This window comes from Hypanus sabinus, chromosome 10 (assembly GCF_030144855.1).
Source record: "Hypanus sabinus isolate sHypSab1 chromosome 10, sHypSab1.hap1, whole genome shotgun sequence".
NCBI classification, from domain to species: Eukaryota; Metazoa; Chordata; class Chondrichthyes; order Myliobatiformes; family Dasyatidae; genus Hypanus; species Hypanus sabinus.
In genome coordinates this window covers 56,305,941-56,332,163 of record NC_082715.1, presented here as the reverse complement: position 1 = coordinate 56,332,163, position 26,223 = coordinate 56,305,941, and the positions used below count along the sequence as shown (strand labels likewise).

The 26,223-nt window shown below is 39.0% G+C and overlaps 1 protein-coding gene across 1 annotated transcript in view; it reads left to right on the top strand.

Annotated features, from left to right (window-relative positions):
- greb1 (growth regulating estrogen receptor binding 1) overlaps positions 1–24,316 on the top strand; it is a 185,956-nt gene extending 161,640 nt beyond the window's left edge. The window contains exons 26-35 of the mRNA XM_059981878.1: positions 364–516; positions 3,568–3,710; positions 6,921–7,082; positions 7,955–8,159; positions 11,442–11,616; positions 13,144–13,371; positions 14,175–14,310; positions 19,290–19,490; positions 20,673–20,811; positions 23,191–24,316. Of these exons, the coding sequence (XP_059837861.1) occupies positions 364–516; positions 3,568–3,710; positions 6,921–7,082; positions 7,955–8,159; positions 11,442–11,616; positions 13,144–13,371; positions 14,175–14,310; positions 19,290–19,490; positions 20,673–20,811; positions 23,191–23,354 (1,706 nt within the window). The 3' untranslated portion in view covers positions 23,355–24,316. The remainder of the gene's footprint in view (positions 1–363; positions 517–3,567; positions 3,711–6,920; positions 7,083–7,954; positions 8,160–11,441; positions 11,617–13,143; positions 13,372–14,174; positions 14,311–19,289; positions 19,491–20,672; positions 20,812–23,190) is intronic.
- Positions 24,317–26,223: the final 1,907 nt, after the last annotated feature.

Below are 26,223 nucleotides of genomic sequence, written 5' to 3'. Positions count from 1 at the left end.
TATAAATTTAGAGTTGTTATAAAGCATTAGTCATGAGGGTTTAGAATTTGTTTTGAGATTCAAGAACGAATATAGCAACTTACAACCAATATGTAAGCTTGGCATTGAAAGTTTTTAGATTTGAAGATCCATTCTATGTACAAAGTAAAATGAAATTTTTATTGTCTGGGTATTGGTTTTATTATGGAGATTTATTTGTATATAAATATGGATCTTATTCTATACCTTCTAATGACTGATCAGATTTACTTGTATTATAATGTTTTTATTTATTCACATAATAAACCTTTGTTCCTGGAAATGTGAAGAACCATAATGAGTGGATAACCTCATAATTTTCCCTATTTCTCTTTGATCTTTTAGGTGTTAAAGAACATTCTGTTTCACAACAGAAAGGAAGCTTACTGTGGCCTGATTTGGAAACCTTCAGCAAATTGCTTTTTGATTACACAGTCCATGATCCAAACTATGAAGATGGCAGTCCAATTTATTCAAAGGACCTTGCCAACAATAAAGGTCAAAATTCATTTCTGTTTCTACCGCATGACCTGCATATATTGTTTGATGGTCGTGGTCCTTGGCCAGAAAAATCAACTGTAATCTTTTCCATAGATGCTGCCTGGCTTGCTGAGTTCCTCCAGCATTAAGTGTGTTTTGATTAAAATGCTAGTGGTGCTGGATTATAAGGGTATCAGTATTTTTCATTAGCGCTGCTGTTATTAAAGTCAAGGTTATTTAACTCTTCTATCTCTTTTTGAAAATTGTAGATTATAGTCAACTGATGTTTGAAAATTGGTTGTGATGAATCAGATGATATAAAATCATGAAGGGTGTTGATAAGGTGGATGGTCATGGACTTTTTCCAGGGTAGGCGAGTCTGTAATTCAAAAGCATAGGTTTAAAGTGTGAACAGTGATTTAATAGGGACCTCAGAGGCATTTCTTTTAAACACAGACTACAGTGGGTGTATGGAACAAGCTGCCAGAGGAAGCAGTAGAATCAGTAACAATCACAGTTTAAGGAGAAATTTGGAGAAGTACTTACACAATGAGGTTTTAGTTGGATAAAGGCTAAACATGTGAAAATTAAACCAACTCGGATAGAAGTCTTGATTGGCATGGATGAGCTGGGCTGAAGGGCGGTTCTGTGATGAGATTACAATTATCCAACCTATCTATCTTTTAAAAAAAACAGCATCTCTGGTTTCTCAAGAGTTTTCTGGTTGAGTAGCCCCTTAAGCACTGGAGGTTTTCTTTTCACACACAAGAGAACAACTCTGCCAGTATCAAGATCTGCTCTCTAAGCTATCAGGGGCCCACTGTAGCATCACCAGGTAGGCCCATTGTTTCTGCCAGCACCTGCCCCATTGAACTTGAGTCCACATACTTCTACTCCATTTTGTCCCTCTTGATTTAGTCCTTTCCCACTTATATCCATGACACTCCACATGCTCTTGATATCCTCAACAACTTTCAATTCCCTAGCCCTAATCACCTCATTTTCACTATGGATATCCCATCCCTATACACTTATATCCCCCATCAAAAAGGTCTTAAAGCTCTTCACTTCTTTATTGTCCACAAAGACAACTAGTTCCCCTCCACCACCACCCTCCTCTGCCTGACGGAACTGGTCCTCACCCTCAACAGTTTCTCTTTCGGCTCCTCCCACTTTCTCCAAGCTCAAGGTGAAGCCATGGGCCCTATCTACGCTTGCCTTTTTGTTGAAGTAATGCCAAGGCTTCCCTGGTAATGCTTCCCAACTCTTTCTGTGCTACATTGACTACTGAATGTTGAGCTTGTCAATTTCATTAATTTTGCCTCCAACTTCTAACCTGCCCTTAAATTCAGGAACCATTTCTGACACCTCACTCCACTTTCTAAATCTTTCTGTCTCCATCTCTGGAGACAAACTCTCCTGATATCTTTTATAAACCCACTGATCCCCACAGCTATCCGGACTATTCCTCTTCCTACCTTGTTTCGTGTAAAAATACAATTCCCTTTTCTTAGTTCTTTCATCTCTGCTGCATCTGTTCCTATGGTGAGGCTTTCTGTTCCAGCACATCAGAGATGTCCTGTTTCTTCAAAGACCATGTTTTCCCTACCTCCACCATTGATGTTCCCCTCTGTCACATCTCCATTTCCCAGAATATGTGCTCACCCCATCTTCCTGTCACCTCCACATCCACCATTCTCCACAACCTCCACCATCTTCAATGGGATCCTATCACCAGACTCATTATTACCCCCTCTCCACTTTCTGCTGGGATCACTCCCTCTGTGATTCCCTTGTACACTGATCTCGCTCCTGGCACTTAACCCCGCAAGCAGCAAAGGTGCAACACCTGCTCATTCACTTCCTCCCTCACTCCATCCAGGGGACCAAGCAGCTCTTGCAGGTGAGGCGACTTGCAAATCTGTTGGGGTTGCCTACTGTCTTGCTGCTCCCTCGTTCTCGATGCGGCTTCCTCTACGTTGGTACTGCTTTGTTGGACACCTCTATTCCATGGAGGAGTTTTCCGGAGGCCAACCATTTTAATTCCTGTTCCCGTTCCTGTTTGTCCATGGCCTCCGCTTCTGCCATGATGAGACCACCTTCTGGGTGGAGGAGCAACATGTCATATTCTGCCTAAATAGTCTCCAATGTGATAGCATGGACATTGACTTCTCCAACCTCTGGTAAATGTTCCCCCTTCTCTCTTTTTCATTCACCCACTTGGTCTCTTACCTCTTCTCCTCGCCTACTTATCACTTCCTCTCGGTGCCCTTCCTCCTTTCCTTTCTCCCATGATTTATTTTCCTCTCCTATCTGATTTCTTCATCTCATTTCTTCCTACTTATCACCTCCCAGCTTCTTACTTCATCCCCCACTCCCCGTCCTTCACTTATCACCTTCTCACTTGTCTTCCTTCCCCTCCCTCTTCTTATTCTGGCATCCTCTCCCTTTCCATGCAGTCCTGATAAAGGGTCTTATGCCAAACCGTCAACTGTTTATTCATTTCCGTAGCTGCTGCTTGAGGTGATGAGTCCCTCCAGCATTTTGTGTTTGTTGCTCTGGATTACCAGAGCTGCAGCATCTCTTGTGTTCATGTGTTTTCTTGTGCGTTGGTACCACCAAGTTCCTGCACAGAGACATTGATCTGTCTTGTGCATCTTTTGTGATTACCTGAAATGCCTCCATCTTAGAAAGGATATGAATCCATCTAATTGGAGCAAGGTAGCAGAACCACCGCACTGTGTTGGCATTTAACATTAGCTTACTGTATTACATATTGATGCCTAATTGTGAATTGATGGTTCTGAGGATTATAGAGTTCTGAGCTATGTTACCTAACATACTTTTTAATCAGTCTTCATGGGGAACTTAGTTTTTTGGTTCAGTTTAATATAGTTCCAGTTGTTTGGACACAGTTGGGTCAGTGAGTTGCTTAGTATTTCCGTTCATTAAGTGGATGAATGGAATTATGCAAACCTATTGCACCAAGTTCTAAGCTCATACATAAATTCTGAGAATTTCTGCTTGTATAGTGCTTATTTGACTTACTAAAATCCCTGAATTTAACAGGATACATAGCCAATAAGAAAGATGACGACATCTATCTGCGGCGCCATACAACGCGTATTAGGTTATCCAAATATGCTGCCTACAATACCTACCACCACTGTGAGCAGTGTCATGAATACATGGGTTTCAATCCCAGATGCCAGGTATGCATGAGGATCAAACAGCAGTGAAGCATTAGTTAAAGTACAGATAAAGAATAAAGGTACAAACAAATCTGAGCTCATTGTGTGGATTGTTCTGTGGGCAAAGTGAGCTATCTCCTTTCACAATCAAGCACGAACTGAAATATAGTCTTGCGGCCCTGATGCTAGGATGATAATTTTGAGTCTGATTATCTTCCAGGGAAAATTGGCTGTTTGTTAAAATAAATGTTGTTTAGATTAATTTAGGATTTATTTATAGATACAGCACTAACAAATTTTTGAATGCGTTCAGATAAATTTTGAACACCTCTAAAAGGACATCTTTAATTAAAGTTTTATCAACTTAATAAAATTCATATTCTTTCAGGAGGCAAAATTGAAGTTGTTACACTTAATGTAGTGCACTTTAATACAGAAAGAAATGCTGCCAAATATTATCCAATTTGAAGGACAAACTGATTTCTATTTCCTACTTAAACAGCATTTACAGTTTACCTAACTTAAAAATATCAAGGTACAATTAAGGTGAACAATTTTACACATTTGACTGGCTGTAAAACATTATTAACTCAATTCAATCCATTTCAAAGTAAGATAGATAAATTTCTTTAACACAATTACCACAACTGTTTTGAGTGAATATTTATTCTTGACCAGATTTTGGAATTAAGATACTTGTTGGGAGGTATATATTGTCTTTTCTAATTCATACTTCACTTCTAAGTGAATCTGGAAACATTATTTGGAATAAATAATTTTAGAACTTGTTTTAAGAAATGGAAAAGATAAAGGAAACAAACACTTTCTTGTTGAATCTTGTTGAACCTCTCCCATCTAGCTTAATATAAATGCTAATATTTATTTGGTGATGCTGTGTGGAGTATCCAGCTCTTTACAGCTCTTCGAGTCATGCTGCCCTAGCAGCCCCACAACCCTAACCTAATCACTGAACAATTTACAGTGACCAACTAAACTACCCAGTACATCTTCGGACCTTGAGCGGGAACCGGAGTACACGGGGAAAATCCACGCATTCCATGGCGAGAATGTACAGTGACTCCTCACAGAACGGTGCTGGAATTGAACTCCAGGACGCTCTGAGCTGTAATAACATTGACGAACTGCTACACCACTGTGGTGCCCTTGATTTAAAGTATTATTGGTATAGTTTAAAGACTGGAAATTCTCATAAATTTTCATTATACTGCTTTTTAGTACTTGAAAATCTTAATGTGTAATATTTTATGTTCAGCTGATACTTCTACTAATTTTTAATGAAAGGGAAATTGAGTGGAGCCATGATATAATTTTTCTCTTTTGAATTTCCATGAAACACTGTTGTGTGAGGGGTGTTCCTTCAGAAAAGTGGCCTGCTATGTTTTTGATTTAGTCCTGGCATTGATGTGGTTACTGTTGCAAAAGCTTTTTAGGTTACATAAAATCAAAATACAGTGACTATAAATTGTTCTACAACATTGAATCACAGTGGATTTAATTTGGCTTTTTTGACACTGATCAACAGGAAAAAGACTCTTTCATGTCAATGTGAAAACAGATCTCTACAAGGTGATCCAGATTAATTACAAATATAAAACACAAACTAATTGATTGCGTAAGTATTCTTCCCCTCGTTTAATATGACACACCAAATCATCATTGCTGCAGCTAATAGAAGTCACATAATAATGGAGATCTGATTTTGGAGATGTATGGGCAGTAAAGATGTTTCAATTGATTGTAGTAAAAATACATATGCATCTGGAACGTCCAACTGCTGGTGAGTTGGTACCTTGGCAAAGACTACACCATGAGAAAAAAGAATTTGCCAAGCAACTCTGCACAAAGGTTATTGAAAAGCAAAAGTCAGGAGATGGATACAAGAAAATTTCCAAATCACTGAATATCCCTTGTCAGTCATCAAAAAATGAAAAGAATATGCCACAGCTGTGCACCTATGGCCCATATGACCAATCTGGAGGAGTTGCAAACTTCAGTGGTTGAGACGGGAGAGACTACACTTAAACCAACTCTTGCCCAGGTGTTTCATTAGTCACAGTTTTATTGGAGAGTGGCAGAGAGAAAGCCACTGTTGGGGAAAAAAAACTTACATGAAATCTTGGCTAGAGTTTGTCAGAAGGACTCTAAAGTCAGCTGGAAGAAGGTTCCATGGTCAGTTAAAGCCAAAATTGAGCTTTTTGGCCATCAGACTAAACGCTATGTTTGGGGTAAGCCAAGCATTACATGTCATCAAAAACACACTATCCCTACCATGAAGCAAGGTGGGGGCTGCATCATGCTGTGGGGATGTTTCACTGCAGCAGGCCCTGGAAGGTGTATGAAGGTGGAGAGTAAAATGTATGCAACAAAATACAGGGAAATCCTGGCAGAACCAGATGCAGTCTGCAAGAGAACTGCGACTTGGGAGGAGATTTCTTTTCCAGCAAGACAATGACTCCAAGCTACACAGAAATGGCTTAAAAACAATGAAGTTGATGTCCTGGGCTGGCCAAGTCAGAGTCAGAGCTCAATTCAATTCAGAATTTGTGGCTGGATTTGAAAAGGGCTGTTCACTCATGATCCCCATGCCATCTGACAGAATTTGAGCAGTTTTGTAAAGAACATGGAAAAATTGCAGTGTCTAGATGTGATGGAGACCTATCCACACAGACTCCAGGCTGTAACTGCTGCCAAAGGTGCATCTACTAAATATTGACTTGAAAGGGAGTGAATACTTATGCAAACAATTATTTTGCATTTTATATATGTAATTAATTTAGATCACTTTGTAGAGATCTGTTATCACTTTGACGTGAAAGAGTTTTTTTTTCTGTTAATCAATGGCAAAAAGCCCAAATTAACTCCACTGTGATTCAGTGTTCTAAAGTAATAAAATATGAAAAGTTCTGGAGGGGCGGGGTTCAATACCTTTTATAGGCACTGTACAAGGAACAGGTTTACATAAATTCAGATCACTGTAAAATCCAGATTATGTTTTCAGCTCCAAATCTAAGGGTTCACTTCAATGAGCATCAAATTAGCAAATGGAATAAAATAACATTTTGTGCTGTGCGCTGCAAAAGCGGTGATAAATAGAACTTGCTGCTCACTCTCAGTTGTTCAATTATTCATAAAGCCAAATATAATGTTAATAAGGATTGTTCCTGCACTGCACAATACATTTGGAACTGATTTTGCTTTGTTTTCTGCTAGCCGTACGATTCTACACTCCATGCTTTCACCTTTTCCTGCTCGATGCTGGGAGAGGAAGTTCAACTCCACTTCATTATTCCCAAATCAAAAGAACATAATTTTATTTTTAGTCAACCTGGAGGGCAGCTGGAGAGTATGAGGTTGCCTCTTGTTAGTGACAAGGTGAGTTTTAATCTGAAACTGCAATTTCACTGCTATTTGTTATGCTTACGATCTAGTATTATTAATAAAAGATTTTTTTTTAAATTACTCTCATTTACCATTTGAAGGTAGTGCCATAGAACGCATTCTAGCTTAAGCAGAGGAGATAGTGTAATTACTATAATTAGGGAATGTTTATTTTGAGATGCTAAAGTTTTCTATTATTCGGCTAAGAGGAGAAACTGTTTTCCCGTTACAGACTTAAAAGATATTTAGTGTGCCCATTTCAACCATTTCTGACCTCATTTACTGTTGGATTTTGGGTGATAGCTTTGATCCAGCAATGTGGAATTGACTTGTGTTAAAGGATGGGCCTGCCAAGAACACAAAGAGAAGGCTCCCAGTGGTCACAGCAATCCTCCAAAGATTCTAATTTAGCAGCTGTGAATCTTGGGGTTTTTGTTATAGGAAAAGACTAAATTTTATTGTTGGTAGACTGGTTTATGTCATTAAAAATGATTTCCATCCCAGTAATCTCTGCTGTTCTTGTGGGAAATAAATATGATCAACAAGTATGTTCTGTTTAAAGCCATGGGATGTATGTCACAATTCCATTATTTCTGGGAAATAATTTACCTTTTTCTAGATTCCTTCCATCCACTTAAACGTACAATAATAATAGAGTGCATATTGATAAAGTTAAATTTTAAGTGCAGAACTACTTGGTGGAAGACAAACTAAATTACGTCTTTGCTGTGGCAGGTCCAGCTGCTTTGCTTAAAAGGCCAAAAAATGTCAGTTCTTGGGTATATTCAAGGATATAGCAATCAGATAGGAAAGAGGACTTGTAAGGTTCTATAGCTTTACTCATTCTGCTGGTTCTTACGTCCTAGAATTCAGATTGCATAAAGAGTCCAGTCTTTACACCGACAACTGGACGTCATGAACATGGTCTTTTCAATCTCTATCACGCTATGGATGGTGCTAGCCATTTGCATGTGCTGGTTATCAAGGAATATGAGATGGCAGTCTACAAGAAATATTGGCCAAACCACATTATGCTAGTCCTACCCAGCATCTTCAATAACTCTGGAGTTGGTATGTGAACTTCTTTCATATTGTTTGTAAAAGTACAGCAGTTTCCATCTACTGATTTATAACTTAAATGTTCTGTTAAGTTTTGTTTATCTTTTTAATTTCATCTACTGCAAAGCTTTTCATGCAGTGTTAATGCATAGATTTTTGGTAGCTATAACTCAAATATGTTGGACAGGATTTTAAAAGCATATATGTGTTCGAGGGGAAAAAAGAATCATGATACATTAGTGAACTCTACGAGCATGGTCGTGCTGTTAGTACAAGTCTGATTTGTATTACAGGCTTGAGGTCCTATTACTACAGACAAGTAGCAATGTGTAATGATTACTAGAGAAACAGCTTATATGATTGAAAATAGTGCACCTTGTGCTATCCATGGCATTTTGAGGAGCTTTATTAGGTCTTAAAATTTGTTGCCGAATAAGGTTAATGTATGAGAGCAGTAAAATCATTTATAGGCTGGCTACTTGAGTGATAGACTAATATAAAGTCAAAACTGACTATCTTTTATCATGTCCAGTCAGAATTAATTTCAATTTAATTTCAACACTATGAATTGTTAATAATTTTGTGTGTGTTACTCTGGATTTGCAGTACCTTCAGAATCTCTTATGATTATGAATTTTTAAAAAGTACACCTTCCATGCATTTAACCAGTCGTTGACATTATGTGCTAAAAACATCAGCCCTTGTTAATAATTATTATCAATTAAACCTGGAATTTTTAATGTTTTAATTGAATGAATTTGAAAAGGTTCTAATGGTCTTAACTCAGCAACTTGCGTCTAAGTAACAGTATTCCTATTCCTTGTGAAGTATTTTGCAAATTACAATCTGGTAGGTAAGTAATAAGTAAACATGATGGGTGGGAACAGAAACTCAAAAAAATATAACTTTGCCTTGGAGCATGCACGTCCAACCTGTGACTAGTTCATAAAGATAGATAAATCAAAATCCCTTCTATTTACATCGATTAAATCTGCTTTGGAGCAAAAGAAAAAAATATACTTTCTAACTCAAACACTCTGGTAGTTTATTTTATATATCCTCTGTTACGAACCCCGTAACTGGGTCACTTACCAGCAAAGTTAGAGAGGTCTGTTGAAGTCTGATGGTACTATTTTTAATAGTATTTATTAGTAAAAATACACAAAAGTAATTTCAATGCAAACATACAGATAATATACGTTGTCAATACTAAATCTAAAAGTGCGGGTGTAATAATAATCAATAAGAAATAGCTCTATTGTTGTCCAGGGGGTAATGTATTGTCCGATGGAAATATAAAAGTCACTCAGTTCATTCAGGCTGCAGCCTTTGGTTGGAGTCAAGAGAGAGATTTTTAGAAAACTTGCCAACTTTTCCTTTTTATGATTTCGATCCTTCGAGAGTTCCATTGGTGTGGCCAGTCACTTATGGCCTCTCCTTTAGCTAAGCCGTTCTTCCGTGGTAAGGCCCCAGTCCCAGGCAAAGGGAAAGGATGCATGTGAGCCCCCCACCGGCTGTCGCTATTAAACGCTGTCGCGGGATTTCTAGCGTTTCTCCTGGTGCGTCTAAAGGGGTTGTTCCCCAGACCCTCTTTTATCCTTACTCACAGGGTCTCAGATGTCAATCAGGTTGGGATGATGCAATCCCTCAACCAGCCCACTCTGGTCATCCCCTGAAGGCGTCAATGAATAGTACAGTACTCAATACACAATTCCGTCTCCAAGAGACAATGGCCGTTATCCGTGGTTTTGTCTTGCTGAGACAAGGACACATTCCAAACCTTGAGGATTCTCTCTCATTTCCTGGGTCCCAGACCTGAATTAACAGCGATTTTGCGATTCTCTAAAAGGAGGGGGCCACTTTGGCCCCTCAGAGTTGTGGCACATTCGTAACACCCCTTTCTTTACAATTTACAGGGAAAGAAAAACCTGTTACAGGGAAACAGAAGGGTTTCCTTTTGTAAGATGTGCCTTGGCTAACATTACCCCATTTCAGACAGCAGTGTTGTCAAACTCAAAGTACATTTATTATCAAAATGGATATACACATTTCCCCTGCTATCCAAAGGTAGAGCGTTCCTATGAAACCGTTCGTAAGCTGAAATGTTGTAAAGCGAAGAAGCAATTTATATGGGAAAAATTTTTGAGCATTCCCAGGACCCAAAAAATAACCTACCAAATAACACATAAAACCTAAAATAACACGAACATATAGTAAAAGCAGGAATTATATGATAAATATACAGCCTAGATAAAGTAGAAATATTGTATGTACGGTGTAGTTTCACTTATTGGAATCGGAAAGAGCGAGCCAAAGTCGATTTGGAGGAAAAAAATTGGCACGTACACACGTGCTCACTACATGCCACCGCATGTACACGCCTACACACATGTGCACCACAACTGCCCACACAAGGCTTCAAGGTTGTGGAATGTTCATGGGGAACCCGGTGCTAAAATATTCGCAGACGACCTAATTCGGGCTCAGGGTTTTATAAGTTGCAGAGCAGCTACCTTGCTGCAATCTACTGAAAGTTATCCCTCAGGCCATGCTTGTCTCGGCTGATAGATCCTAGGGCGCGTGCCCGCCCTGCCACACTCCTCGCTTGGTCGGTCACTCTCTCCAGACTGTGACCGCCACAGCCCAGGCACGGGGACCTCCGGCCCTTACCTTGTCCTCTCACAGGTCTGTTGCAATGATTTTATATGTTCATATAAGGGATATATCCACTGTGTGTTTAATATCCAAATGTTACTTAAGATGTTATGATGCTAATGACTTATAAGTGAGTTATAATTGACTTATCACTACGTTCATGCGAGGAAAATATGCGGTGTGTTTAATATTAAATTCATTAGATTAACCCTTCTAGAAACAAAATTGAGTGTATTAGCCATTTATAGGTGACTTATAGTTGACTTATCACCTATATTCCAGTTGTGATTAACACCCTGCCCCACCCCCCATAAGAATATTGCCAATATTAAACCGGTGCGTGGTGTAAAAAAGGTTGGTGGCCCCTGGCATAAGGTGCATAGCAACTTGACAAACTTCCCAACCCCCTCATCTGCCACCATCTGCAGAAGATTTTGTTGTCCCATCATCTATCTCAGAACTCACACCAGAGTGAAATTAATTTTCAGGCTCAAGGGACTACATTGGAAGGAGGAGAACTCTGGTATGTAGGTTGGTGCATTGCAAAGAGGAACAAAATAAGAACCTGATTTTTTTTTTGTTTTGTGCTGCAAGATTTTAATCAGATCCAACCCTCTGAGTAACATTCCTTTGTTTTAGGTGCAGCTCACTTTTTGATTAAAGAGCTTTCCTACCATAATTTGGAATTGGAACGTAATCGTCAAGAGGAGCTTGGAGCTAAACCCCAAGATGTGTGGCCTTTCATTGTCATTGCGGATGACTCTTGTGTGATGTGGTACAGTATTAGTACTGAAATCCCTAAGAACGCTACCAGGTAATGAAGGGCAGACCGACTTCAAGTGCCAAATTCTCAGCTATAAAATAAAAGTCATGATTCTTTTTGTTTGTGTATACAGTAATTACAATTGTGTAGAAATGACAAATAAATGAAGATGAAATTAAAAGTTTCTTTGCATTATGTTACATTGTGAAAAAAAATTTAAAAGCTAATGTTTTAAATAGCAAACCTGAGCACAAATACAGTGATGCTCCCTTTAGATTTCCATTTATGTCAAACACTACTGAAACATCTTCAATGCTGCCAGACAGAATGTTTCAGAATCTATTATGGATAATTTATACCATGTCAGAAATTTGGCAACTATTTTATACCTGGTGAGATCTACAAAATGCATTCAAATAATGGCTCTGATAATTTGGTTGTGCTGTGGTTTGGGGGATTAAATTTCCCCCAGGTTATCAAGGGAGACTTTTTCATTGAATTCACACAGTGAGAGCAGATGGCACTTTGAAATCTGAACAGTGACATCACTGGCAGAAGCACAAGCTCTCAGTGCTACACTGATACATCAGGCATGATTACAAATACAAGCCTGTGGAGTAAGGTTCTGATCTTCAAACTGAGTGATGGTTGTTTCTACTCAAAAACTGGCAACAAGTTATTTGCATGGGTGTTTCTGACATTGTTTATGAAACAGGAAAGTATAGTTCAACTTCTAAATTAACTAAAATGAAGAGACTGCCAGTTTGAGAAAATAATAACAAGCTCAACCATCTGAATTTTAACTTCAGTGTGTATTTTTCTCCAGCCATTTAGAACAACTCACTGTATATGGTATAGAAACATAGAAAATAGGTGCAGGAGTAGGCCATTCGGCCCTTCGAGCCTTCACCGCCATTCAGTATGATCATGGCTGATAATCCAACTCAGAACCCTGTAGCTGCTTTCTCTCCATACCCCCTGATCCCTTCAGCCACAAGGGCCATATCTAACTTCCTCTTAAATATAGCCAATGAACCGGCCTCAACTGTTTCCTGTGGCAGAGAATTCCACAGATTCACCACCCTCTGCGTGAAGAAGTTTTTCCTCATCTTGGTCCTAAAAGGCTTCCCCTTTATCCTTAAACTGTGAGCCCTCATTCTGGACTTCCCCAACATCGGAAACAATCTTCCTGCATCTAGCCTGTCCAATCCCTTTAGAATTTTATATGTTTCAATAAGCTCCCCCCTTAATCTTCTAAATTCTAGTGAGTATAAGCCTAGTCGATCCAGTCTTTCTTCATATAAAAGTCCTGCCATCCCAGGAATCAATCTGGTGAATCTTCTTTGTACTCCCTCTATGGCAAGAATGTCTTTCCTCAGATTAGGGGACCAAATCTGCACACAATACTGTAGGTGCAGTCTCAACAAGGCCTTATACAACTGCAGTAGGACCTCCCTGCTCCTGTAATCAAATCCTTTTGCTATGAATATATCACTACCCTACCTTAGTCAGCTCTAAACCATCACCTTTATTATGAACTAATTAAATTTTTACTTTTAATGTCTTTTTGCCATCCAGTGTACCTACGGAACAAAAAGTTATAGAGAGAAATGTTTCTTTGAAGCATGTACTCCAACACATAGAGGCAACTGGTCAAATCTCACACTATGCTCTTTGTGGGATCCGAAAGTGGTCCAGCAAAGTAAGCAGTCTGTACCTCACAGAGCCCTTCTCTCGATGTCATCTGCATGACTTTTTGATGCTGAATGTGGATTTGACACAGAATGTTCAGTACAACCAAAACAGGTAATGTTGCTTATTGTGAGATGGGAACATATACCCTCACCAAAATTTTATTTTGTAATCAAATCATGACCCAATTAGCACTGAAAACTGTTCTTAGTAAGTTTGGACTTCAGCATGTTAACAACATAATTTGGGTTATAAAATTCATCTGCACCTGCCTAGAAATTCATCCCTATTTGTTAGCACTAAATGTGCTATGTAACATTGTTTGCTCACTCTACTGTCTTCACAACACATTCTATTAGAATCAATGGGTTAGAGTTAGGGTTGGATTAGGGCTATCAAATAAATATTTAGGAACTAGCAGTTGGGAGATAAATTTTTGAGTAACAATATCACCATTTGTTCCAAAATACAGATATTGGGTATGGAAGCAGTTTAGATTAACCTGAATGGTGCTCAATGTCAGAAGGCTATCTTGTGCATATTACTGCTGCTACTGCTCTGGCTCCAAATAAATTCTGTGATATCGATTTATGTCTCGGAGCTTCAAAAAGAGGCAGAGCACTCTATCCCCCAAACAGAGACTATACAGTTAGCCTTCATCAGTGAAGTTAGTTGATGCATTGATGATGGAGCCAACAAAATATCAAATGTCATTTGGAGATGTATTTTGTTGGCTTGTTTTATTTAGAGGTACAGTACAGCACTGTATTAGGTCTTCTGCACAACTAGCCCACACCACCCCATAGAATAGGTTGAGTGTGTAATATGACAAACTTAATTAATTAGTTACTTTGCACAAGAAATATTTTATGCCATGCTTCAGCAAAGCAAAAAAACACTATTGTACCTGGTTTCAGATTTACCTGTGATGATGTAGATTTCAACCTCCGTGTGCACAGTGCTGGTCTCCTCATCTGTCGTTTCAATCGCTTCAGTGTTATGAAGAAACAAATTGCCATTGGCGGACACAGGACCTTCCTTATCAAGTCAAAGGTATTCTGAAAGAATTATAATGATTTGCCACTCAGTGGCTTGATGAAAAACAGTAGTAGGCTAATTTTTGCCACAGTTGTTCTTGTTTCCATTGAATCGGTGGATAAATGTTGTGCCTCTCCTGGCAAAGGTGGAAACACAGTGATAGATAAATATGTAGGATAACTTGACGTCAGTGCTGGCTGGCCAAGTTTTTATTCCGTTATGAATTTGAACACTTTTTGTTATTTACAATGGTTGAGATTGAAGGTTTTAAAGAAGAATATATTGGACTTGAGTAGAATGTCTCTTGTGCTTGATGTAAACATTGTGCCTGTACCTAATTTTCTGAAAGTGGTTAGACTGAATTTAATCACAACAAGAACATCAATCACAAAAATAATTACATCTTAGCGTTTTGTCATCCATCTCTTAAAAGAGTTCAACGCTGAACCATCACTGTGCTACTCTTTTTTTATATACTTATAAGATTGTGAATGTACAGGCCATGGGACCAACATTATGATGCCTGTCACCTATAAGTGCTATAGTATAATTTCATGTTTATCATTTGACTGTAGCACCAACTAGAAACAAGTATCTTTACCTTCAGCAACATCAGTTATCTTTACTGATTCCTGCCATTCCCTTCATGCTGCATGCTTCCTTATTGTCAATAAGTAGAGTCACATTAAAGAGCACTGTATAGGTATGAGGTTTAGCAAGCATCATCACATTCCCCAAGATGGCAAATGCAGATATGTTATGTAGGACGTGATGTTAACACCCCTTATTTGCACTCTTGAGACATTCTGCCTAGACTGTGGGGTAGCCAAGTGAGTGGTGGTATCTTCTTGGTTTTCAAGTGGGTGCCCTCTTTCCTCAATGTTTCACTGATACGCCCACGACACCTCCGGAAGGTTCAGCAGTGAATCCTGGCGTCCCGTGCTCACCCCCTAGATGCCATTCACTCACTTGGGGGCCCAGATGGGATCCTTTCTCTTCATCCAGAGCCACAGACTACCCTTTTCAGCAGCTCTGGAGAAGTCTTTGACTACTTGTCAGTTTGAATTCCCTTGCACTCCCAACTTTTCTTTCTTATTCTTGGGAAATTGCTGCAGAACAGTGAAGACAAACAAGACAGGCATTTATTACCCATCTCTGTTCTCCTTTTAGGTGGCTTGGGTGTCAGCCATTTCTTTAGTGGTTTGTTAACACTGAAGGGCTGAAGCTGTTTAAGCCAACCCCACTGTGCTGGGATTATGGGCCAAGATAGGAGGTTTCCTTGCTTGAGTGGTATAATTGAGCGAGTAGCACTTATATAACAATCTATCAATTTATTTTTCATTTACTAATATCAGCATTTCCTTTAGAATCTCCATTTTTTTAAAACCTAATTTTCAAATTCACAATTTGTCACATTTGAAGAACCATATTCTCCACTACTATCAGATTCTGTAGATGACTCGTGCTATCTCGATTGCTAGTTTAGCAAGTAGCTCTGCCACAATACTCTTTCCTGACAAATTCCCACCTGTATTTCCAAGCTATGGAATTCTGTTTCTCAGCCAAGTGAGGTTCTAGTTCTATGTGCTCAGTTTGTACTGTGCAATAATGTCTGGATACTCTTTCTTGTTCAACCCTATTAGAAAGTTTTGAGAGTCAAAAAATAAAAAAACAAGTTTAGATTGTTGGAATTAATTTGAAACCAATGTGGCAAGATGTGGGTGATGATGGTCTGCAAAACTAAGGGAAAACTAAGATTGTAAACTTGCCTTTGACTTAAGGCCTTTGACCACCACTGTCTCTACCTTTGTTACTTCCCTGCTAAAAATTGGCTTCTCGCTTAAGTGTCCAACAATAATTCGCCAGCATTGATGGATTCCAGTTGCTCTGGTATCTTTTCGCCATGACTGCAATGTCCTGGTGAAACCTTTCACCATGCTCGTCACTAACAGCACCAAGATTTGCAGGGAAGAAGTCTAAATGGGAATGCAGGAAATGAATCTTTGATGACATGTTGCATTTCATGGTTTTATATGCTTGAAGCATGCTTTCAACCAGCTGCGTGTAGTTTGGTGCTCTGCAGGTGCCGAGACAAATTTCAACTACTTCCTTGAATGCCTTTCATGTGATTTTCTCCAGTCCCACTAAAAATTCTTTAAATTGCCTGTCACTGATGACCTGTTTGATTTGTGGACCAACAAAAATGCTTTCCTTAATCTTGGCATCAGTTATTCTAGGAAGCATCTGTCTTAAATATCAAAATCCTTCATAGAAATGTTTGTGCCTGGTGATAGCAAATTCCATCCTTACAGTCCTGAACCCAATAATTATTACTAAACCTGTCGTGCCATGCAGCAGCCGCGCTGCCTAAGCATCCCCAAGCCTGCCTGGACAAGATAGGAAACTTTCCAGCTTACATTGTAGGCAACATTTTAATTGACGAATTATGAATTGAAATAATAAACGTAAGTATATTTTTAAAAATTGGTGCGTGATAGGGAAATTTCATGGTGATATTCATGATCTGTATCTTTGTTGTCCAGTGTAATGAGAAACATACCTTCTGGACAAAGGTAGCAATGCGTGACTGTCTGGTAAAATGTGGATCTTTGGAAAGTGTCCTACCACTTACTATTACATTCTGTATTTTTAATCGAAGTTCTATTTTTGCTACCTGTAATGAATTGAAACCTGTCAAAGCACATATACAATCAGTGTTCATTTTATTGGGTACACATGTACATCTTGTTAATGCTAATAGAAACATAGAAAACCTACAGCAAAGTACAGGCCCTACCCCTGACATCTCCTCTGTACCTACTTCCAAGCACTTTAAACTGTGCCCCCTCGTGTTAGCCATGTCAGCCCTGGGAAAAAGCCTCTGACTATCCAGACGATCAATGCCTCTCATCATCTTATACACCTCTATCAGGTCACCTCTCATCCTCCATCGCTCTAAGGAGAAAAGGCCAAGTTCACTCAACCTGTGTTCATAAGGCATGCTCCCCAGTCCAGGCAACATCCTTGAAAATTTCCTTTGCACCCTTTCTATAGTTTCCACATCCTTCCTGTAGTGAGGTGACCAGAACTGAGCACAGTACTCCAAGTGGGTCTGACCAGGGTCCTATATAGCTGCAACATTACCTCTTGGCTCTTAAATTCAATCCCACAGTTGATAAAGGCCAGTGCACCTACAATAACTACAGAGTCAACCTGCGCAGCAGCATTGAGTGTCTTGTGGACTTGGACCCCAAGACCCCTCTAATCCTCCACACTGCCAAGAGTCTGACATTAATACTATATTCTGCCATCATATTTGACCTACCAAAATGAACCACCTCACACTTATCTGGATTGAACTCCATCTGCCACTTCTCAGCCCAGTTTTGCATCCTATCAATGTCCCTCTGTAACGTCTAACAGCCCTACACACTATCCACAACACCCCCAACCTTTGTGTCATCAGCAAATTTACTAACCCATCCCTCCACTTCCTCATCCGGGTCATTTATAAAAATCACAAAGAGATAACATCTAATCGTCCAATCGTGTGGCACAACTCAGTGCATAAAAGCATGCAGACATGGTCAGAGCTCCAGTTGTTGTACAGAACAAATTTTAGAATGGGGAAGGAAATGTGATGGAAGTGACTTTGACTGTTGGTGCCAGACAGGTGGCTTTAGTATCTTAGAAACTGTCAATCTCCTGGGAGGGATTTTTATGCTCAACAATCTCAAGAGTGTGCAGAGAATGGTGTGAAAAACAAAATGTATCCAGTGAGTGGCTGTTCTGTGGACAAAAAGCCTTTTAATAAGAGAGGGCAGAAGAGAATGGCCATTCTGGTTCAAGCTTTCAGGAAAGTGACAGTAAATCAAACAACCACACACACATTACGACAATGATGTGCAGAAGACGACAGCAGGTTCTACTCTGTACTGCACATAGTGGCCACTGAGTGTATAAGCACTCTTAACTTGGCAGCTTTCCTGAGGCTAACATCTTTTACACGTAATTGCTTGGGGTGATGTTGGTCATTTAATTATTTCTACCCGGACTGGTTCAGTACTGCTCCTCACAGGAAGATGGTTTTAGACTCAGTAGACAATAGACAATAGGTGCAGGAGTAGGCCATTCGGCCCTTTGAGCCAGCACTGCCATTCAGTGTGATCATGGCTGATCATCCACAATCAGTACCCCGTTCCTGCCTTCTCCCCATTTCTCTTGACCCCGCTATCTTTAAGAGCTCTATCTAACTTTTTCTTGAAAGCACCCAGAGAATTGGCCTTCACTGCCTTCTGAGGCAGAGCATTCCATAGACTCTTCAGCTGTTCCTCTCAAGTTTTAGAATTAAAATAATCAGTAGTCCTTTACTGTGAATGTCCAATAATTTGCCTCCATTACCCAATGTTTACCCTCTGCACCAGGCTTACTGTTCTCATGCCACTCAGATAATCCTGCATCGTAGCGGGTAGCCAGTTTTTGGTTTCATGATGCATGAACACCTGTCAGTTCCGATACCACATTGCGGAACTGCACTATTGCATTTTGGGTTTGTATAATTCTTGTAAACACTGAAGGTATTCCGAGTATTTTTTTATTTACCAGAATGTGGGATTCAGTCAGAGTCTAAGTCCAGGGGTCAGATGCAGTCTTGGTTTTGGGGAGAAGGCAGCAGAACTGGGTTGAGAGGAATAATAAATCAGACATGATAAAATGGTGGAACAGTCGATGGGCCCAACAGCCTAACTCTGGTCCAGTGTCTTATTGTGATAACTCACAGCACCAATTATTCCAGTTTGTGTTCAGGTTTCCACTTCTCCTTTGTCAGATATCTCATAACCCCAATATTGTTTATAATTCCTTATTCTAATATTCCACCGCATCAGGAGAATGAATGCCTGTCACACTTTCACACCTTTATATTTTATCTTGCTCTGGCTCAGAAAAAAAAAATTGTTGTTCATAATCTCACTGAATTAATTTATATCTTGCAGGTCCCTGATGTGTCAATGTCCATTTCTCCATCTCAGTATATCTGTGCTCCAGACAGCAAACACACATTTTTAGCTGCACCAGCCCAGTTACTGCTTGAAAAATATCTGCAACAGACAAGCAACAACCTTTTTCCATTGTCAGTAAGGAACTTCAATCATCCGGTGGTGTCAGTAGATTGCTATCTAAACCTGGGACAAGAGGTATGGCACTAATATCATAAAATCTATGCACACTCTCTCATTCATAATCACAAGTTGAAATATGTGTTTGGTTAGGGAATAAAAGTGAAATGTTAAACTTTAAAATTAGGCAGTGATCAGGTTTTCCCCAGTACACCTACACCATATTATCACCAGTAATAATATAATGGTCTGGGTGCAGGTCAATGGGAGTAGGCAGTTTAAATGGTTCTGCACTGACTAGATGGGCCGAAGGACCTGTTTCTGTGTTGTAGTTTTCAATAAATCTGACTCCAATTCACGTATGGCACTTCCTGGAATTTTAATTCTGTTTCAGTTTAGAAGAACACTCCAGCCTGCTGTAGAGGGATAATTTTTTGGCTGGCAAGAGGTCATCAGGAATTTTCCTTCAACTTTTCTTTTGATTAGTGTCATGTCATGTTAGTGCCTGTGGAAAGGACTTATGCAATTGAAGTCAGCGTGTTCAAGACTAATGATGGAGGGGATGGGAGGTTGCCCTGTTGTGAGATCCGTGCAATGAAGTTACTATCGACACTTGCTTTTTTTGCTGCACAGGCAAATTTTGTGTCTGTTGGCTCCCCAATCTCACTAATGTATTGGAATTAAGTGAAGCTGCTATTGTTTCAATTCCTGGGTCTTCAAATAAACACAAGAAATTTACTGCAACTCAAAAACTTCTATGTCAGTGAACAATCTTTTATTGATTATGTTCTGAAATCCATTTACATGTGGCTTAATCAGGGATAACAGGAGGCCAGTCCTGAAGTATTAAGTTGCTTAAAACTGCTTTCCTGAATCTGAAGGCAGAGAACCAGACCCCATCACTCACCCAATCGATTGCTTTTGATTGCTTTCCTTGTTCTAACCACCTCCAACTTTCACCCCATCCATTCCCCCTGTCTTTTTGTAATTGTCTTAGAGTTGACCTGAAGCTCTGTACCATTAAAACAGCAGCACAAAATTAAAATCAGGCTTGATGATGGGGTGCTTCAGTGCATGCAGGAAAATATGCTCAGTATTGAACTACAAGCATCATTTGTCTCAAAGTTATCCTTCCAGCTGCAGCCAGTGTTCAGTATTGTATTATCTGCAAGCTTGTTATTTAAGTCAATTGTGTAATTTGAAAGCATAATTGATTTCTGAAGGTCATAACCTTTGCAATCTCAATTTTTAACATTTCAGATTACAGTCTGCTTTGTGAGTTCTCGTCCTCATTCTTTAAACATCAACTATTCAGACCTTGCTTTCAGTGGACTCCTCTTGTATCTCTGTGACTCATTTGTCACAGCAAGTATTTTGAAAAAATTCCATTTTCTGAAAGGTGAGATTGGATTTGTTCAGATTTTCACATTTTGAAAAGGTGGCATGATGTTTTAAATGGATTTTCTGAGGTAATTTCAAGTACAAGAAGCAGTTAGCCTGGGGTGACTTGGACATTAAAACCTGGTGATGTGTTCAAATGGAATTGGGATCAGGTCATCTTCCAACACACACAAAAGGTGGGTTGATCATATAATTCATGTTGCATGCACTGGTTTTGAATCTCGTGCTGATTATGGAAGGGATGAGCACTTTATGATTCTGCCTACAGCCTGTCACCCTACCTGCAACTGGTTTCCTTACACCATATCCCAGAGAACAGCAGTCAATTTCTCAGGGTGCTGCCCCGTCCACATGCAGATTCCAGACCTCATGTTTGACTGAGTTGGATGCAGCCTTCCTGGTTTATCTTGACTTACTGCCTTCTCAATTAATTTGGTATCTGGGTGGGAGAAAAAGGCACAAATAGTGAACAAAGTAGATTGTTGGCACTCACCTAAGAATAGAGATCGGCAATCAATAGGAAGTTTCCCATTAATTGTCACCCTGTGTTTTATAACTTCATGAAGTGTTAAGAAACTTGCTTCAAAGTGCCTGAAACAGTAAAATTAAAATCTCTAAACAAATACTGACCTCTCTAGCCTTTTACCCAAGAGCATTTAGATTTTCTTATCGTGGTTACTATGTGGACCTTACTAAAAAGTCATCTCTTTTCCCCAAAGATGTTCTGTTTTCATTAGTCTACTGTTGGCAGTACCATTTACATTCAAATTCCCAATGCTCATGTGTTCTGGTGATCAACTTTCAAGTTGCTGTTGTGTGGCAAAGGAATATTTGTCGTTTTTTAAAATATAAGTGTAATATTGAGGAAAGACTGAGTAAATTTGCCTTTCAGGACTCTACCTTGTTTATGCAATTTCCAGTCAATGGACTCCCAGACTTCCCTGCTTTTGTACTCTATGCCCCTTGCAATATCGGCCCAGGTTCCTTCTGCCTTACCAAGTGTTTGCTCTTCCTACATGCTAACATTGTCCAACATAAAAGGACACTCATTCTTCTGATTGACATTATGTTGCTTCTTTAACTAAAATTTTTTTTGTTCTTTCTGCTAAAGTGAACATCCTCACATTTCCCCATTATCTCAAATGTTTGTGCACTCATTTAACCTACTTATATTCCTTTGCAGTCTCTGTGTCCTCCTCACTCTCTGTCTTTCTATCATCAGCAATCTTGGCTACAGCACACTTCATTCATTTATCTAAGTCAACTGTAAAGACTGAAAATAGTCCCAGTTCAGACCCTTGTGGTAGTGTATGAGTTACCCAAAAATGATCCAGTTATCCTGACTTCAGTGCATTTTCTCATGAAGACAGATGCATAAACGAACAGTCCTGCAGAAGGGTCTCGGCCCAAAACAGTGACTATTTATTTGTTTCCATATAGACTGCCTAACCTGTTGAGTTTCTCTAGCATTTTGTGTATTTCTGGCATCTACAGACTTTCTGCTGTTTACCGGAAGTACTTATTCAAAACTGTTAATTCTTCCCTTCAATCCTTAAGGAATTCCATCTGTTTTTAAATTGTAGTTTATTTGTAATTTTTTTTTAAATACAGCTGTATCTATCTGGTTTCTAAAACAAAATTTGCATTTTCACAATGTTCTGCTTTTTTTTCTATTTAATAACTTCCTTGTTTGGGCACACAAATCATCCTCTGATTAAGATTCTCTATCAAATTATATCCTGAAGGATTATGAAGCATCTCATTTAAAGTTTGTCACTGATCAATCTACCACCTTTCAATCTATTTTCCCAGTCCACTGCTGCCAGCTCTGTTGTCATACCTTTATGTTGATTTTACTTATCTATCAGTTTCCGACCCAAGTTCTAACACTCAAAGCAAATGTGAAATTTGATGTAAGATCTTTGCTGATGATCATTTACACAAACATCTCACTGTGTATCAGCAGATCTAAAATTAGGATTAACTACTTTGGCACGGGCAAGAGTTAAGTCAAAAGTAAAGGCTTTTCGTTGAACATGAGATGACAACAATAGAGTATTTTTCTTGAGCAGGCATGTAGAATTTTCATCCAAATCATGATGGTCAACAAAGCCTGTTGTCGCAAAATGTACTTCCTTGATCTGGCTTATAATATTTGGCTGAGGTTATTGCGTTTTCCACTTTTAAGTTCAAAATTTTGAAATTTGATTTTACCTTTAAAAAGATAAATTATGAACATTTTGTAATTAGTAAAAAAAAGTCAGACATTAATTTCCAGTGCCTCTGTTGCAAACAGATGCTTATGGAATGAGCAGTTTTACACTATTTTAAGAAAAATATTAGCTCACCTAGGTGACTTACGAATTCTCTTTTTTAGGTGCAACACTGTGCGTCATTTGTCAAGATCGTAGTTCTCTTCGGCAGACTGTTGTGAGACTGGAGCTGGAGGATGAGTGGCAGTTCAGGTTAAGAGATGAATTCCAGACAGCTAACTCGCAGGAGGACAAGCCACTCTTTTTCCTGACTGGACGGCATGTCTGAAGAGTTAAAATTTTCCTGGTAAAATATACACTATAAAACAAGCACTCCAGAGTAACACTATTTGCTTTGAGCCATGAACATATTTTAATATGTAAAAGTGTTTTTTTCTTTTTAAAAAACTGAATAGAATGGTACCAAATCAAGTGTAAATACTCATACTCATCAACAAAAAAATATCATAACCATTCAACTATATTATGCACTGTCTTAAAATATTTTTGGAACAGAATTTTTGTAATGGCTTTATTTGCCTGAATATTAGACAGAAGGTTAATTTCATTTTTGATATAGCTCAGACTAAATGATCTTTTATTTGAACTGGTTTAACACATCAAGGCTTGAATCTCAGCTCTGCTGTTCTGAAAGAAATCAGGAAATTACTGCGGTAGTTTGTGGCAGATCAGCACTTTAGGACTACTTAACTGTGAAAAGAAAAAGGAGTGACTGAACTCTCATGTAACCCCTGCAAATAATGGATTTATTCATAAATAGGCCTCCTAGAAGCTTCAACCCTTTGATTTAAGAAAGAAATCTGACCTTTCATTCCTCACAGGATATTTCTAGATGAAGATTTGGAAATGGGCATAAGTGCTGGCCTTGCCAATGATGCCCTCAGCTGGTAAATGAATGAAAGAAATCCACTTTTATCTGCTGTTCATTGTTCAGTAATATGTTCTATTGATCATATTCTCTGAAGGCATTGGATATCAGATACTCTTTACTAGAGGCACTGTCAATCCTAAATTTAGTATACAGTGATACCTAGATGAGGAATTATTCTTTAAAACGTGGATTAGAGCAGTGTTGGTTGCAAGTGTATGATTTCTGTTTTACTTTTCCAACACCTTTGATCATTTCAAAGAGATAGGAGTAATTTGAATCCTAAACAGAAATTTATCAAAGTTTATTGGCTATTAAAAGTTCCAACTTAAAAATTCCATACTTATTATGTTTTTCTTGTCAGAAATACTACAGTTGTCAACGTGTTATGTTAATATGTTTATAATAATTGAATTAATGGAAATTGAAATGTCACACTAAAAGCTGGCAGCTGGATTTGTTTTTTTCCTAATGTTAGAAAACTTCGTTATCCCATCTTGTCAGAAAATAATGCAAACAATAGGAATATATTTTTCAGGATTAAAAAAATTGAATCACTCCTATTTAAGAATAGTTTGCATAACTTTTGTGGAATTCCCTTATCACCTGGAGGACAACATGTATAAAAACTATGCTTTATGAGCTTTGCCTTACTGATTGAGAAGGATAACATTTTGTCAGAAAGAAGCCTCCCCCAACTGCCTACAACTTCTATCATATGATGCAGTAGTGTTGAAGCTCATTACTAGCTTATACCTTGATTTATCTGCCTTCTTCTTTTTCCCACTTTGAGTACCTCAATTTCTCCAATACCACTGTCCCCTTAAGATACAATTACCAAATATAAATTCTCACTGAGCTGGTTCGACGGTTCCCTTCCATCAGCCTCTGCAAAATCCATGTCAATTCCTCTTTTTCTTGCACCTCCAGCATTAACTGACCTTGTACCACTGCTCAATTTCCCCTCCATCTCATTTTCCTGGCTCACTGTTCCCATAATATAAATCAAAGTCATGTCATGCTGGATCACTTCCTATTTCTGCTCCTCTCCTTACCCTACTTCCTTCTAGTTTCAGTAACTCCTCAACCTCCAGGAGAGGAGAGTCTTGCTAGTTTATAAACATAACCCCAGATGACTGGCAAATGATTTCTGCTCTAATAATTTATTCAATCACATTATCACTTCTGTCTTTGATGAACTGATCCAGATTAAAAATATGACTGCCCCATACACAGCTTTACCACAGGTACACTCCTCATTTCAGCTTCAATTGGATTCTGGGGGTAGAAGTAGTTTACTATGTTTTAAACAACTAGTTTACTCACAAACAAGAGAAAATCTGCAGATGCTGGAAATCCAAGCAACACACACAAAATGCTGGAGGAACTCAGCAGGTCAGACAACATCTATGGAAAAAAAGTACAGTTTTGGGTCCTGCTGAAGGGTCTTGGCCCTAAACGTCAACTGTGCTTTTTTCCATAGATGCTGCTTGGCCTGCTGAGTTCCTCCAGCATTTTGTGTGTATTAGCTGGTTTACTCATCCAGGCTGACTCAAATACAAGGCATCAGTGTCCAAATTCATGTTGTTGAAACTCAAGTCTTCCTTCGCCAGTTAACTTGCAACCACCTCCCCCTACTGTCTTTATGATAAGATTACAGATAATTATCTAATGTCCGGTATTGGATGAGCAGAAATATCCTCTAGCAATATGGAGGCAACGTCCAATGTCCTTTTCATAAACTGCTAATCATAGACTCCAGCCTTCTCCCCAGTACTTCTCTGATACTGAACCAGACAGTTCACAAAAATTGGTGACAGTCAGCATCAAGTTTGTCTGTGTGAAGCCCTCTGTCCACTTCCAAATACTTCTGCCCATTTCCAGAACCATTCTGGGTTTACAGAAGAAACGTCTAGCTTCTTTGTCATTTTGAAAGCCCTCTCCCCTGCCAAGAGTTGATTTACTCAATCACATATCTTTGTTATAACAGAAACTCTGCAATTTTGACTTCTGAAGCATTCTTCCAAATTCAGCAACTCAGCTCATCAGTGCCAAAGCCCACAAACATCTCTTGACTGTACCAATCCGACACTCCTAATCACCCTTGCATGTTCTACTTTGGTCAGTATTGAGGATATTTGAATCTCTGTTGTCTGTGTCATAACCCACACCAAACCCCATTAATCACTGTGCTTGCTGGGTTCTTTATTTAATTGACACTGCCATTTTAAAATTCTCTTCCTTGTTTTCAAATATAACCATATAACAA